Raw genomic sequence first — 12813 nt, 5'->3', positions numbered from 1 at the left:
TGGATGTCCTAGTGGTGAAAGAGTGGGAATGAGGGTAAGAGGGACAAGTTGCATGGGCAGTGAGGCTGCTGAAGGAGGGAGCGGATTGAGGGATTGAGGGAATGCTGGTGGTGCAGGGGAGAGATAGAGGTGTGGAAGGAGGTAGGGAGAAAAGGATGGAAGAAGGGAGGGAGGGATGGATGGATGGATGGATGGGAAGCCCCATGGGGCAACCTGGCACAGCAGAATGAGAGAGAGGCCATTAACCCAGGAGTGATGAAGGCTCTCCTGCTCTTCCCAACACCCGGGTCCTCACTCTGCCACAACAATGAGGGGCCTGAGTACACACTGGTATAACTGAGGCTTGCGGCGTGCTGTTTTCGGGGGGAGGTGGGGACACGGGTGCCTTCCCTCTGTCTCCCTCTTAGCGGCCCCTCCACCCCTTGCAGCACTGCAGGTGACACTGCCAGCACCGCTGCCACCCTCCTGCACGCCGGCAGTGCCTGCAGGTGACTGACAGCCCTCCTGCTCCCACGGGTGACTCACCCACAGCCCCTGTGGTGGCTCAGCGTGAGGAGGGGGCGGCGGGACACCCCCACTCAGGGCTGCCACAGACAACTCAGCAGGCAGCCATGCTCCCAGCCCTGCACTTACACCCAGCTCCCTGCATCCCTCCATCCCTGGGGACCAGCATCCCTGCCTCCCATCAGCCCTGCACCCCAACATCTGTGGGGACTGGTATCCCCACATCCCTGGAAACCAGGAAAAGCAGAGTTCCAGCTACCTTCTGCCACTCAGGCTGAGCTCCAGTGATGCTCCCCACCACCATGGCTGTGAGATGAAGCTCAAAAGGTTTCTATGACAAGTTCCAAGGTCACAAACACTGGCAGGCTGAAGCAGCACACACGATCAGCCATGGGCTGTCGGGAGGAGTTCCTATGGCTGCCATGATCCAAAGAGACAGCTCTCAACCTCTGGCTTTGAAATGCCCATTGTGCGTCACACTGCAAGGGCCAAGGCCCTGAAGCACACCTGCACACGAGTTTCTTGGTAGCTCCCACCCACTCCTGGTGACCTACAGTGGCAGTCCAGCACAGACACCAACTCTGGCACTGGCACAGAATTCTGGCTGCACTGGCAAGGCTCAGCAATCACATCAGAGGATTGTTGGACTGGGGTGCCACTGCTGTCCCCAGAAGGGCAGCTCACTGCCTTCTCCATGGCACCCATTCTCTGGCAACCACCCAGAAGGTGCATCCAGGACCATCCCTCTGCACTTCCAGGTTGCCAGCTCTTGGTGACCCCTGCCCTTTGTTGCTGGCAGAGACCTGAACACTCCCGCTTCATTTCTTAAGACCTTTAATATCGTCAAGAGGTGGCAGTGGGACACAGAGGCTGCTCCTGCCATCTCCACCCTGATGGATGGAGGACAGAGACCAGGGCACCCCCTACCCAGTGCTGGGTGAGTACTGAGGCTCTTGTCATCCTGGCCTACCCAGCATAGAGGGGACCCTCCCCCAGGAGTGATGGGAGTATGACGATGGCAGTGCCTGGGGCCAGGCGTGCATCCCATGAGAAGGGCTAGTGTGGCACCCCACAGGAAGGGCAGCTCCCACCTGCCTTATCATTTTAGAGGAGGAAGACTTAAAAATAGGGGATGGAAGAGGAAACGTAAATGCCCTCAACTGCAGCTCCCAGCTAGGCTCTGCTTCTCCTCCAGGAGCTGGGAAAAGAAGCGGTGGCCAAAGGCAGCTGGGGCACAGAGTCAGGGCTGACATCCTGTGGGCTGTCTGGCAATGGCTCCCAAGCCCAGCTCTGCAGGGGTGGGGAGGTGGCCTCGCTGCCATCTCCCCTCCTGGCTGCCTGTGGTCCCCACAGTGGAAGGTGAGAGGGCCCAGTGGAGGCTCTGGAGGCAACAGGACCCTGGCAGGTGCCGGAGTGTGGGGCTGGCACAAGACCCCGAGGGCTGCCCCACTCGGAGATGAACCTGTGGCACAAGTGGAGAGCAAAGTGTCAGCAAATGGGACAGAGCAGGCACTTCCAACCCCTTTTCACCTCAGCGGACATGTGCCATGTCCTCAAGTCCGAATGGCAACAGGACAGACAGAGCCATTGGCTCCCACTGTCATCAGATCAGGACAGGGTGTGCAAGCAGGGGGGAAACTCACTGGCATGTCAGTTTTCCAGCTCAGACGTTCCGCAGAAGCTGGGGACAAAGGGCAGACAGATCACCTTTCATCCTCAGCCTCCTCCTCCTCCGTGTCTGCGCATCACTGGCAGCATGGCACCCAGGGGGACACAGGGAAAATGCCCAGCAAGAGAAACCATAGTCGCCCCAGGGTCACTGCAGTCCCAGAACCTCTTCCCACGCTGGCCCCGTGGCGGGGGACACTCACCCACTGTCCCCTGGGAGCCCTGGTGTGCTGGTCCCCTGTACCAGACCACACCACCACAAGCACACTGTGAAGCACAGCCCACAGCAAAGCCCCTGGAGGCTTCCCCACTGCCCTGTGTCATAAACCTGAGCCTGTGCAGGCATTCCAGGGCAGCAAAGATGCTGCTCTATGCACTTGGGGCATCCCTGAGCACTCACTGGGTGATGCCCAATTGATGCTGGAGGGGATTCCCCTGGCACAGGCCTGTCCCCTGGTTTATAAGAGCAATGAGGGCCCAAGTGATTGGTGGTGGGAGGCGGTGGGATCATCTCTGTCCCACCACCAGCCCTGTGGTGAGGGACACTTGATGGGTGACAGCCCCCAGGCAGGACAGCTGTTGCAGACAGACAAGACAGCTGGATGGGGAGGTGATCTGTGACCAGGACAGAAAACCCAACCCTGTTAGAGGAAAAATCAGGAGCATGGCAGCATCCCTTCTTTTTGCATCACATGATTTGGGACCCCCTGGATGCAGAAGACTCCACCAGCCCCCAGAGGATCATCTAGCTCCCTCAGATCCATCACTGGAGATGATGCAGTACGTAAGTAATGGGAGCCATGATATCTCCCACCCGAGTTTGGAGCCCAGGACCCACCCATCATGTGATGCAGGGGGGATGCAGCCCTGCCATCCAGTGCCCCCAGATGACTCACAGTTAGGGGGTCAGTAGCAAAAGCAGCCACACTGTTCCGCATCTCGCTCTCATTGCCCCGCAGCGGGATGAGGGAGATGTTACCCAACCTGGCATCCTGCTGCGGCCGTGCCACCCGCATCTTGGGACGCTCCGAGGGCCACAGGGCACCCCCGTTCTGCAGACAGAGGGGACAGTGATGGAGACCGGAGACTCAGCCACCCCAGGACCTCTCTTTTGCCCTGGTGCTGGTGTTTAGGGATGCCTGGATGCCCCAAAGGGTTTCTGCTGGCCAAGCATCCCTCTGGGACTGTCCCCCACGGGGGTGCCCCACTTTTACAGGGAGTGATCTACCTGCACCTGAAGGAAGGTGGCAAACCACTCCCGCAGATCGGCCTGGGTGTCACAGCACAGGTACCTGTGGGAACAGTGTCAGCAGCCAGAGGAGGTGGTGGAAGCAAGTGGAGTGTCCCCTCTGCCCACTCCAGGGACACCTGCCTGCTCCAGAGACCTCAGCTGCTGCTCTGCATGAGACCCCAGGGGACTGAAGGGGACAGCCACAGGCCTCAGGGGGACCTGCGTGGGGCCATGAGTGCTCAGCCAGGCTGTCTCCACACATACAATGCCCCTGCCAATGTCAGGAGGGTGCAACTGGATGATTTTCAAGGTCATTTCCCATCCAAATAGTTTAATGATGTCTACGATTCCCCATCTCCCCCTGCCATGGCAAAGGCTCCAGAGAACTGCCATATGTCTGTCTGTCCCAGAGAGAAGTTTAGTATCCCATGTCACCTTCCCTCACCATTGCTGCTTCTCGTGCTTCTCGTTTTCGTAGAATACTGTAAAACCCCAGCTGGAAGAGAGGAGAAAGCATGAATCCCAACAGCCCACGAAGCTGTCCCTCTGCTGGCCAAGTACCTCAGCAAACCCCCTCTCATCCCTGCCACCGCCCATCCCTGCAAACCCCCCGTCCCTGCAACTGCCCCACAAACCCTCCCCCAGTTCTGCAAATCCCCTCAGCCCCACAAACACCCCCGGGGACAGTGCCAGGAACAGGGCTCGGGAGAAAGACAGGGCAGGGACAGCGCCAAATACAGGGCTGGGGACAGGGCTGGGGACAGGGCTGGGGACAGGGCTGGGGACAGCCCAATCCCTGTGGTTCACTCGGGCTGCAGAAGCGTGCTACAGGGCTGCTCTGACACCTGGTGGCAGGAGGCCTGGCCAGCAGTGGATGGGTCTAGCAGTCAAAACTGTCCCTGTCCTTTTCCCTGTCCCCAGCTCCACTCCAGTCCTCATCCTTTGCTGCTCACCACGTCGGCGGTCGAAGCTTCTTTTTAACACCCAGATAGACCTTCAGGTTTCGGACAGGCCACTCCTTCTCTGGCTTGTGACTCTGGGGGAACAGGGAACCGACACTGGGTTGGTGGCTGCCAGACCTATCCCCACTCACCACTGTCCCCACCGTTGCTGGGATGGGGTCTGCCCCCCAGCAGGGAGGAAAGGCTGCAGTGATGTGGTGACAGGGAGGAGGGTGAAGCCCAGCATAGAGTAGAGCATGTGTATGTCACCCATGGCAAGGGCCACAGGCTGCAGGAAAGGGACATAGGTGGCCTGTCCCCCCTAGACAGTGCCAGTTGCCTTCTGAGCTGGGACCAGCATTTGCACATCGTGACAGGGTCTCCAGAGCCTGGCACTAGACATTCCCCATGGGATCCCACCTCGTACCCCTCCTCAGCATCATGGCCACAGCCATGGCAGTGGTGGACCCAGAGCCACTCTGCCCAGAGCACATTCCTAAACTTCCCACTGCCATGGTGGCACAGCATGAGGACCCTTCCAGTGCTGGCTGTGCCTTGCCATGACCCAGAAACAGGTGCCACACTGGGGACCCTCCATCCACGTTCACATGCAAGCAGTATTGACTTACAAGAGCCCGATCCAATGCCTGCGGGATGGGGAAACAGCTCAGCCCATCCCTATCCTCTCTGCTCCCTTCCCCAGATCCAGCTCTGGCTGCCTGGAGTGAAGGACAGCAGGAGCCACAAGCCAGAGGGACCAAATGGGGAGAGCTGGTAGCACCAGGGACAGTTGCAGTGATTGGCACATGTGTGCTGCAGGATTGGATTTGAGACTGACCCTGGATTGGATCTGAGGTCAACCCTGGGCACACTTGTAAGGGCAGAGGGCATGGGAGCCCCTGCACCCCAGCTAAGCCCCCATTCCCCTCCCTACTCACGCTCTCCAAGGGGGGGCTCCGCTGCCTCAGGCTCTGTTCAACAGAGGAGAAGGGTTAACACAGAGGTGGGGGACCCCTCCTGCACCCCCCTGTGCCCACGGGCAGGGCACAGGGATGGAGTGGTTATGTGCCAGTGTGCAGTGTCACATCAGGGCAAACAGGAACTGGGCATGGAGTGGCTGTCACTGCACAGCCAGTATGCCAGCATGTCCTCCCCTCAGCCCTGGCACTGACCAGGAGCTCTGGGATCTGCTCCAGTCTGGGTGACAGCACTTCAGGGGCCAGCTCTGGCACTGCTCACGGCTGCCTGCACTGCCTGTGCCATGGCAACCCCACTGCTGCCTGCACTGCCTGAGCAATGTCAGCACACACGGGTCCCGTGTCCTCAGGGAATCCCAACAGAGTCACAGTGGGCCAGGGCAGGGTGGGGAAAGGCCAGGGAAGGAAAGGCAGGGGAAGGGGAAGGAGGAGAAGGAGAAGGAGAAGGAGAAGGAGAAGGAGAAGGAGAAGGAGAAGGAGAAGGAGAAGGAGAAGGAGAAGGAGAAGGAGAAGGAGAAGGAGAAGGAGAAGGAGAAGGAGAAGGAGAAGGAGAAGGAGAAGGAGAAGGAGAAGGAGAAGGAGAAGGAGAAGGAGAAGGAGAAGGAGAAGGAGAAGGAGAAGGAGAAGGAGAAGGAGAAGGAGAAGGAGAAGGAGAAGGAGAAGGAGAAGGAGAAGGAGAAGGAGAAGGAGAAGGAGAAGGAGAAGGAGAAGGAGAAGGAGAAGGAGAAGGAGAAGGAGAAGGAGAAGGAGAAGGAGAAGGAGAAGGAGAAGGAGAAGGAGAAGGAGAAGGAGAAGGAGAAGGAGAAGGAGAAGAAGGAGAAGGAGAAGGAGAAGGAGAAGGAGAAGGAGAAGGAGAAGGAGGAAGGGCTCACCCGCACTTCTTTGTAGAGGCGCAGCCAGGAGTGGTTGAGGATAAAGTAGCGATCATGGAAGCCAGTGCTCAGCCCAAGCCCCAGTAGGTTCCTCTCCTCCCGGAATTTCATCAGGCCATGCTTGCAGTCACCCACTCTGCTAGCTGGAGGCACATGCCTGAGTGGCTCTGGCCCCCCAGGGCCATCAGGCCCCCCAAGAAGGGCACAGCCAGACCCTCACCCCCTGTAACAGCAGCTCTCCAGCTGCTGCAGAGTCCTGGCATTGCCCCTCAACTCCCAGACCAGGCAGGGCAGGCAGGACCAGCTTCCCTGTTGCTATGGGCACAGCATTTGGCCATGACACAATATCAGGGAACTCCAAGCCACATGCTAACTGAGCTGGTGCCTACCTGGATCCCATACCACCCTCTTTCCCATTCCCAACCCCTTCTCCATCCCCTCCCCTCCACTCTGCATCCCCATCAGTGTTCAATGCTCACCCCATCCCATCCCCTTCCTTCTCTCCCTGCCCAGACTATGGTCCCTGCCTCTCACCAAGGTAGATGAGCATGTTCTCCATGGACATCTGCTTCTTCACCACCAGGTAACTCTCTGTCCCCAGGCAGTGCAGGATGGGCAGAACTTTCTCCGAGTAATGCAAGGGCCGCTCTGTAAGTCAGGGGACAGGCAGGTCTCAGAAAGTGCACCCAGGGCCAGCTCCCATCCAGAGAGCGTCACACTTGTGTCCTGAGGGTCCGACATGGTCGTGTCACTAAACTATGTCCCCAGGTGCCACCGCTACAGGTCTTGGCTATTTCTCCAGGGACATTCCACCATTGCCCGGGGCAGCCTGTGCCAGGGCTGGCTGACAGCTCTTTAGTTGAAGGCATTTTCTCACATATCCAGCCTAAACCTCCCCTGGCATAAGTTGAGGCCATTTCCTCTTGTCTTGTCCCTTGCTACCTAGAAAAGACTGACCTCTACCCACTGGCAGCAGGAGCTTAAGGCACCAGAAGGTAGGAACAGGCTCTCATCCTGTTTCTGTTGATCTCTCCCTTGCTGCTGCCTATGGCCAACATGGCTGCTCATTTTGGTGGCCAGAGAACCTGGACACCTCTCCCCATCAAAGCTTCAAAGACACTTGAACTCCTAAGGATACAGACAGATGCCCTGGCCCAAAGTTCAGCCCATCTGCAGTACCTGGCCATGTGTAAGCTGGATAAGGTATGCAACTGTCCTCCTCTGAGCACCTGGAGCCCATTCCAGATTGCTCCATGGTGCAATCACAAGGGGAGATTTTTCATACCCATCCCTACATCCATTCCCATCTCCATCTGCATCTCTATCCCCATGCCAATCCTTACTCCATCTGCATCACCATGTCCATCATCTTTTCTATCCTCATCCCCATTTCATTTCCATCTCTAACTTCATCCCCATCTCCACCTCTAACATCATCCCCACCTCCATCTCCATCTCTCTACTCCTCATCACCACCCTCATGCTCCTGCACCAACCTGCCTCTTCCTTCTCATTCACTTCGAAGCAGCTCCAGTAGTCCTTCTCCTTCATGACAATTTTCCGCCGGTCCAGGATCTCAAAGGTGAGCTCCTCAGCCGTCATCGTGGCTGGGATCTGAGAGGGAGGGGGCAAGTGTCCATCAGTCAGTGTCCGGGCCCCTTTCATCCTCACTCCACAGATGTACAGCCCAGTGTGAGTCCCCATGCCACCACAGAGGCTTGGGCATACAAGGGGACCCCTGTCCGCTCTTCACCCTCTGCCCAACTACTCACCTTGACATGCTGCTCTGTCTCTGTCTTCTTCTCCTCCAGGTAGACAGTACAGATGAAGTCCCCAGCTTGCTGGAGGGCAACAGTAAAGTGCTTCAATCTGCAGCTTCCCAAGTGTGGGTGAAATCCCCACCACCAGTGTGGACATCCCTTGCCCACGGCATGTCCAAGAGATGCCACAGTAGACACTGAGGGCCCCAGGAGAAAATGTCCCCATGTCCAGGACCCACCTGTGTTCCACTGGATGATGCCTCCCGCATCTTCATGATAGCTGTGATTTCATCCTGCTGCTTCTTCATCTCTTGGTCATTGACCTACCAGAGAAGAGAAGCCATCAGGGCCGACCAGACCATTCTGGCTCCAGGCTTCTGGTTTCCAAGGTTTGAAAATACATAGTCCTCTCTCCCCTTCTCTCCAAAGCAAGATGTCTACAGACATCTAAGACAGAGCAGACCTGACTTCTCTTCCTTCCACCTCTCCGTTCCCTATGAATGTCCTCACACTGGGACCCAGGGGTGAACCTACGTTAAAGATCTCCACATAGTGACTGATGAGGTCCTCCACCACACGTCCTGCCTTGTAGTCCTTCCCATCCGTCTGGAAGAGTGTGGGCCCGAAGACAATGGCCAGGTTGTGCGTGTTCATCTGATTCTCCGCAGAGAAGCACTGGACCCTGTGGGAAACTCTGTCAAGATTCCTGCCCCAGAGCCCTCCCTGGACCCCTCCCTTCAACCCCCATGCAGGACATGATGCTTGGCATCAGGCACAGCTTGACCCCAAACTCATCTCCTTTCCTTGCTAGGAACATGAGCAAAAGGAAAAGGGCTCTCCCACACCCCAGAGCCAACAAGGACCCCACAGTGGAGAGGTTCATGCCCAAGGGGTCAATGCCATACCGGAAGAGGTGATTGATGAGCGCCTTCAGTGTGGCCCGGTTCACTGGAGGGAGGGCAGCCAAGAGCTGCCGGTACTCGCCAACCTTTGCCTCCTCGTCCTCCAGCGCTGCCAGAAGGAGAGAATGAACATGGAGGAGCACATTAAGATTCAGGGCCACACATCCCCTCTACATGCTCCACTTCCCCTCTCCCGTTCCAACGCGGGGATGGAGCATCCTAAATCCATGAGGCCAGAGAACATCCCAGGTCTGCAGAGCCAGAGCATGCCAAAGCTGAAGCATCCCTGAATCAGGGGACCAGAGTAACCCAGCATCATGGGGCTGGAGCACTCCAGTTCCATGTGGCCAGACTGTCCCAGTTCCATGGGGGTGGAGCACCCTAGCTGAATGAGGAAGGAGCATTTCAGCTCCATGGGGCTGGAACCTGCCAGTTCCAAGGTGCCAGAGCATCCCAGGCTTGGAGAATCCCAGGTCCACGGGGTGATAGCACACCTGCTTTATGTGGCTGAATCCTCCCAGACCTGTGAGGCCAGGGCACCCCAGCTCCATGGAGCCACAGCATCCCAGCTCTGCAGGGCTAGATCACTCCAGATTCATGGGAACAGAGTATCTCAGCACAATGGGGCCGGAGCATCCCAGCATCATGGGGCCAGAGCATCCCAGCTGGAGCATAACAAAGCTGGAGCATCTCAGCTCTTTGAAGCCAGAGCATCCCAGCCCCATGGGGCCATAGCTTGTGTCTGTCTACTAGGGGCATCTATCCCAAGTGTTTAGTGAGCAAGGGGGTCCTGGATGTCTCCCCTGGTCAGCCCCACCCTTTCCAGAGCATGAGTTTGTACAGGGGCAGCACGAACACACTCCACTCCCCACCCACCACTTGAGACCCCAGCACAGGGGAACATGTTGAGCCCAGACATGTTTCTCCAACCCATGAAGGGGACAAATTGGCTGCACAGAACCAGGTAGCCCAAGCCCCTCCTCCTGCAACCCCCAAGCAGCCCCCAGGGCTCACCCGTTGCCCACAGCCAGTCCGGGGCCCACCGCCGAGTGAAGAGCCCATCCCCAAGGTCACGGAAGAAGCGTTTGAGGGTGTTGGCAACATCATCCACCTGGTGCTCGCCCTCTTTCAGGCAGACGCAGCGTGCATCCCGCTGCAGCACCTCTAGAAGGCTGGTGGTCTTGGAGTTCTGCCCGCTCTTGCGGTAGATTCCCTCAGACGTCAGCCCTGTGATGGAGCCAGTGGGAATGAGAGCCCCTCTGCAGGAGACAGACCTGGCCCACCAGCTCCCCATCAAACACTGCCAGGTGCCACACAGTATCCCATCCCACAGGTGTTCCTGTGACTGGAAACAAAGCCCTGCCAGAGATGGAGCCCTCCCACATCTGCGTTGAAGCAGATGTTCAGGGAGGGAGGGGACCATGTATCACAAGCATACGGGACTCTCAGCTGCCCCACCACACCAGTGGATTGACCTGAAGGCCACGCTCTGGTCCCTGCCAGCATCCCAGGACTTGGCCCATACCACACTGAGTGATGTAGTCAATGCAGCGGTCCACCAGCAGTGGGACATCCGAGTCCGTCAGCTGCTGCTCCGACAAGGTGTCTCCCGAGCTGCTCGCAGCCTTCTGGATGGCATGGACCCAGCCCAGGAAATCCAGCTTCCGCTCCCCTTGGATGTACAGCGTCCTGCCAGCATGCCTAGGCTCAGTTCTCGTGTTTCCCCCAGACCCCACTGCGTGTCTGCAACCCCCAGGAAGGCTCGTCCTGGGGTCCTGCAGGCGATCCCAACTCAATTTTAGGGGTCTATAGTCATGGCAGGGAGGGTAAAGACACTCCAGAACTAGGAGGGGTATTTGGCTGGGGAGGGGGGGGCCTTCTCCCCCACCTTCTTACCTCCGCCTCTCCACCAACACCAGAACCTCATGGTCCCCCTGGATGGCTGGAAAGGAAGGCAGGGAGCCCATCACCTACGGGAACATAGGGTGCCACAGCTCCCCTAGACCCACGTGCTGTGGGAGCCTCTGCCAACAGGTCCAGCTCCAGTCCAGATGGGACAAGCAGAGATAGGGAAGAGGATGGAGAGGGGGAAGAGGATGGAGAAGAAAAAGAGCAGCCGCATTCCCTCTTTCAAGGGATACCTGAGCTCCACAGGAGTGATATCTACCAGACTCCCACCAAAAGCTAGGTGTACCCTGGAGCAGGATTTGGGGGACACATCCTCCCACCCCGGCCAGGGGGTGCTGCCAGCAGGACAGAGGTACTCACAGAGCTCCTGCAGTTTGCGCAGCTGGAGAGGCTCCTGCTGACGACCATCCTCAGAGCAGATATGGAGCGTGGAGCCGACCAGGGCAAACCAGCCCTCCTGGGCACGCTCCAGGGTGAGACCCCCTTTGTAATGCAGTCGCCCAAGCCGCTCAAAGTCTAGTGCCAGCAGCTCCTCGGCACAGGGGTGGACAAAGGACTGAGCCAGGGAGGAGAGGAATCCATCAGCACCGCTGCATCCAATTGCAACCAGCACCCAGGGCTGCCCCAGGCCCCTGCATCCCACCTTGGCAATAGACTTGAGCCATTCTCGAGCAGAGTCAGGGCTCTCCAGCCCGAAGAGGTAGAGTCGATCTGCCTCGGTGTACACCTCAAACGTGCTCTCAATCCTTCAGGAGGGAGGAAAAGGGGAGCCTGGGTACCCACAGGGGTGAGATAGAGCTCGGTGGGCGATAGGGGTGTTCCAGGGGTGGGAGCATCCTGCTGCATGGCTGCTGATGGCTCTGACAATGGCTGATCTAATGTGGGATCCCTCCCCATGGCCCCAGGCACTCCAGCATCTCTGTGCTGCCAGACTGTTCGAACAGGAGACATAGGGACTGCACAGGGGCCACAAAATGGTTTCAAAGGAGTTGGATCGGGGTTCCAGAGGGATTACAAAGAGGTCACAAAGGTGTTACAAAAGTATTGGAAAGATGCTCCAAAGGGGCTGCAAACTATTTACACAGAATCCTTGCAAAGCCATCCGATCAGGAGCCATTGGTGGGGTTGGGGACTGCAGTCCCCTCGTGCCACCCCTCCTGGGGGCCACTGCAGCTGTGCCAGGCCCTGCAGGAATGGAGGGGCTGTTGGGGTGCTTCAGGGGAGTGCAGCCTTACCCATGGGCATGGAGTGGGTTGTTCACCAGGCAGACAATTTCTTCCACCCTGATCTCACCGTTGGGCACAGTGTTACGGTCGTTCTCATAGTAGCTGAGCACCCCATCCTGCAGGGTGCACCACCGCCGGCTGAACTCTGTACAGCACAGGACAGCACTGAGCAGCCTCCCTGAGCTCTGGCCCACCCCATGGCACCCTCCAAACCAGCCTGAGCACTCCAGCAGCGCCCATCTGATGTGACCACCCATCAAACCAAGTTACCAAGTAATGCTGCACTTCCCCACCACCTTTTCAAAGGCTGAGAGAGCAAATTGCTATCAATCTCCCAGCTCCCTTTTCCCTGTCTCACAAATATACCTTCTGGGCCCTTCCGCTCACTGATGGGCTTGACCATGGAGGGGGTCTTGTAGAGGAAGCCATTGTGGGTAATAGAGGGCAGGTGTACAGAGTAGGGCTTCTCCTCACTGCACATCACCTCCAGGCGTGGCGGCTCTGCAAGCAGGGAGATCAGACTGTCATGGGGAGCTGGCCTCCTCCCCCAGCCCCACAAGGCAGCTGGGTTTCCCCCATCCCAGCACAAGAAGCATCTCACAGGCTGCACCCCAAGCTCCCACCACAGCACAGCTGGGGTGCAAGGAACAGTGCTGGTATCCAGGGCTGCCTGGGGGTCACTCCACATCCTGAGTCCTCCTCAAAGCCCCTCCCTAAGCATTGAGCTGGGACTGGATGTGGGGAGGTGGGGTGCAGGCTCCCCCACCACTGAGTCCCTCCCAGGCTGTTCCAGGACCCTGCTGCTCTGCAGGAGGTGCAGGGCA

The 12813-nt window shown here is 58.0% G+C and overlaps 1 protein-coding gene across 1 annotated transcript in view; it reads right to left on the bottom strand.

Annotated features, from left to right (window-relative positions):
* Nucleotides 1–1859: 1859 nt before the first annotated feature.
* The window catches only part of ARAP1 (ArfGAP with RhoGAP domain, ankyrin repeat and PH domain 1), a 30332-nt gene continuing 19378 nt past the window's right edge, over nt 1860–12813 (bottom strand). The window contains exons 15-34 of the mRNA XM_077790940.1: nt 12356–12490; nt 11999–12134; nt 11407–11509; nt 11124–11319; nt 10752–10797; nt 10381–10544; nt 9870–10082; nt 8859–8964; nt 8488–8635; nt 8193–8276; nt 7966–8034; nt 7690–7807; nt 6728–6841; nt 6194–6336; nt 4357–4439; nt 3849–3899; nt 3401–3464; nt 3069–3224; nt 2148–2185; nt 1860–1966 (exon numbers count right to left, since the gene is read on the bottom strand). Of these exons, the coding sequence (XP_077647066.1) occupies nt 2168–2185; nt 3069–3224; nt 3401–3464; nt 3849–3899; nt 4357–4439; nt 6194–6336; nt 6728–6841; nt 7690–7807; nt 7966–8034; nt 8193–8276; nt 8488–8635; nt 8859–8964; nt 9870–10082; nt 10381–10544; nt 10752–10797; nt 11124–11319; nt 11407–11509; nt 11999–12134; nt 12356–12490 (2147 nt within the window). The 3' untranslated portion in view covers nt 1860–1966; nt 2148–2167. The remainder of the gene's footprint in view (nt 1967–2147; nt 2186–3068; nt 3225–3400; nt 3465–3848; nt 3900–4356; nt 4440–6193; nt 6337–6727; nt 6842–7689; nt 7808–7965; nt 8035–8192; nt 8277–8487; nt 8636–8858; nt 8965–9869; nt 10083–10380; nt 10545–10751; nt 10798–11123; nt 11320–11406; nt 11510–11998; nt 12135–12355; nt 12491–12813) is intronic.

The sequence above is a fragment of the Lonchura striata genome, chromosome 2 (genome assembly GCF_046129695.1).
Source record: "Lonchura striata isolate bLonStr1 chromosome 2, bLonStr1.mat, whole genome shotgun sequence".
In the NCBI taxonomy this organism is placed as follows: Eukaryota; Metazoa; Chordata; class Aves; order Passeriformes; family Estrildidae; genus Lonchura; species Lonchura striata.
This window is presented reverse-complemented; position numbering and strand designations above follow the sequence as displayed.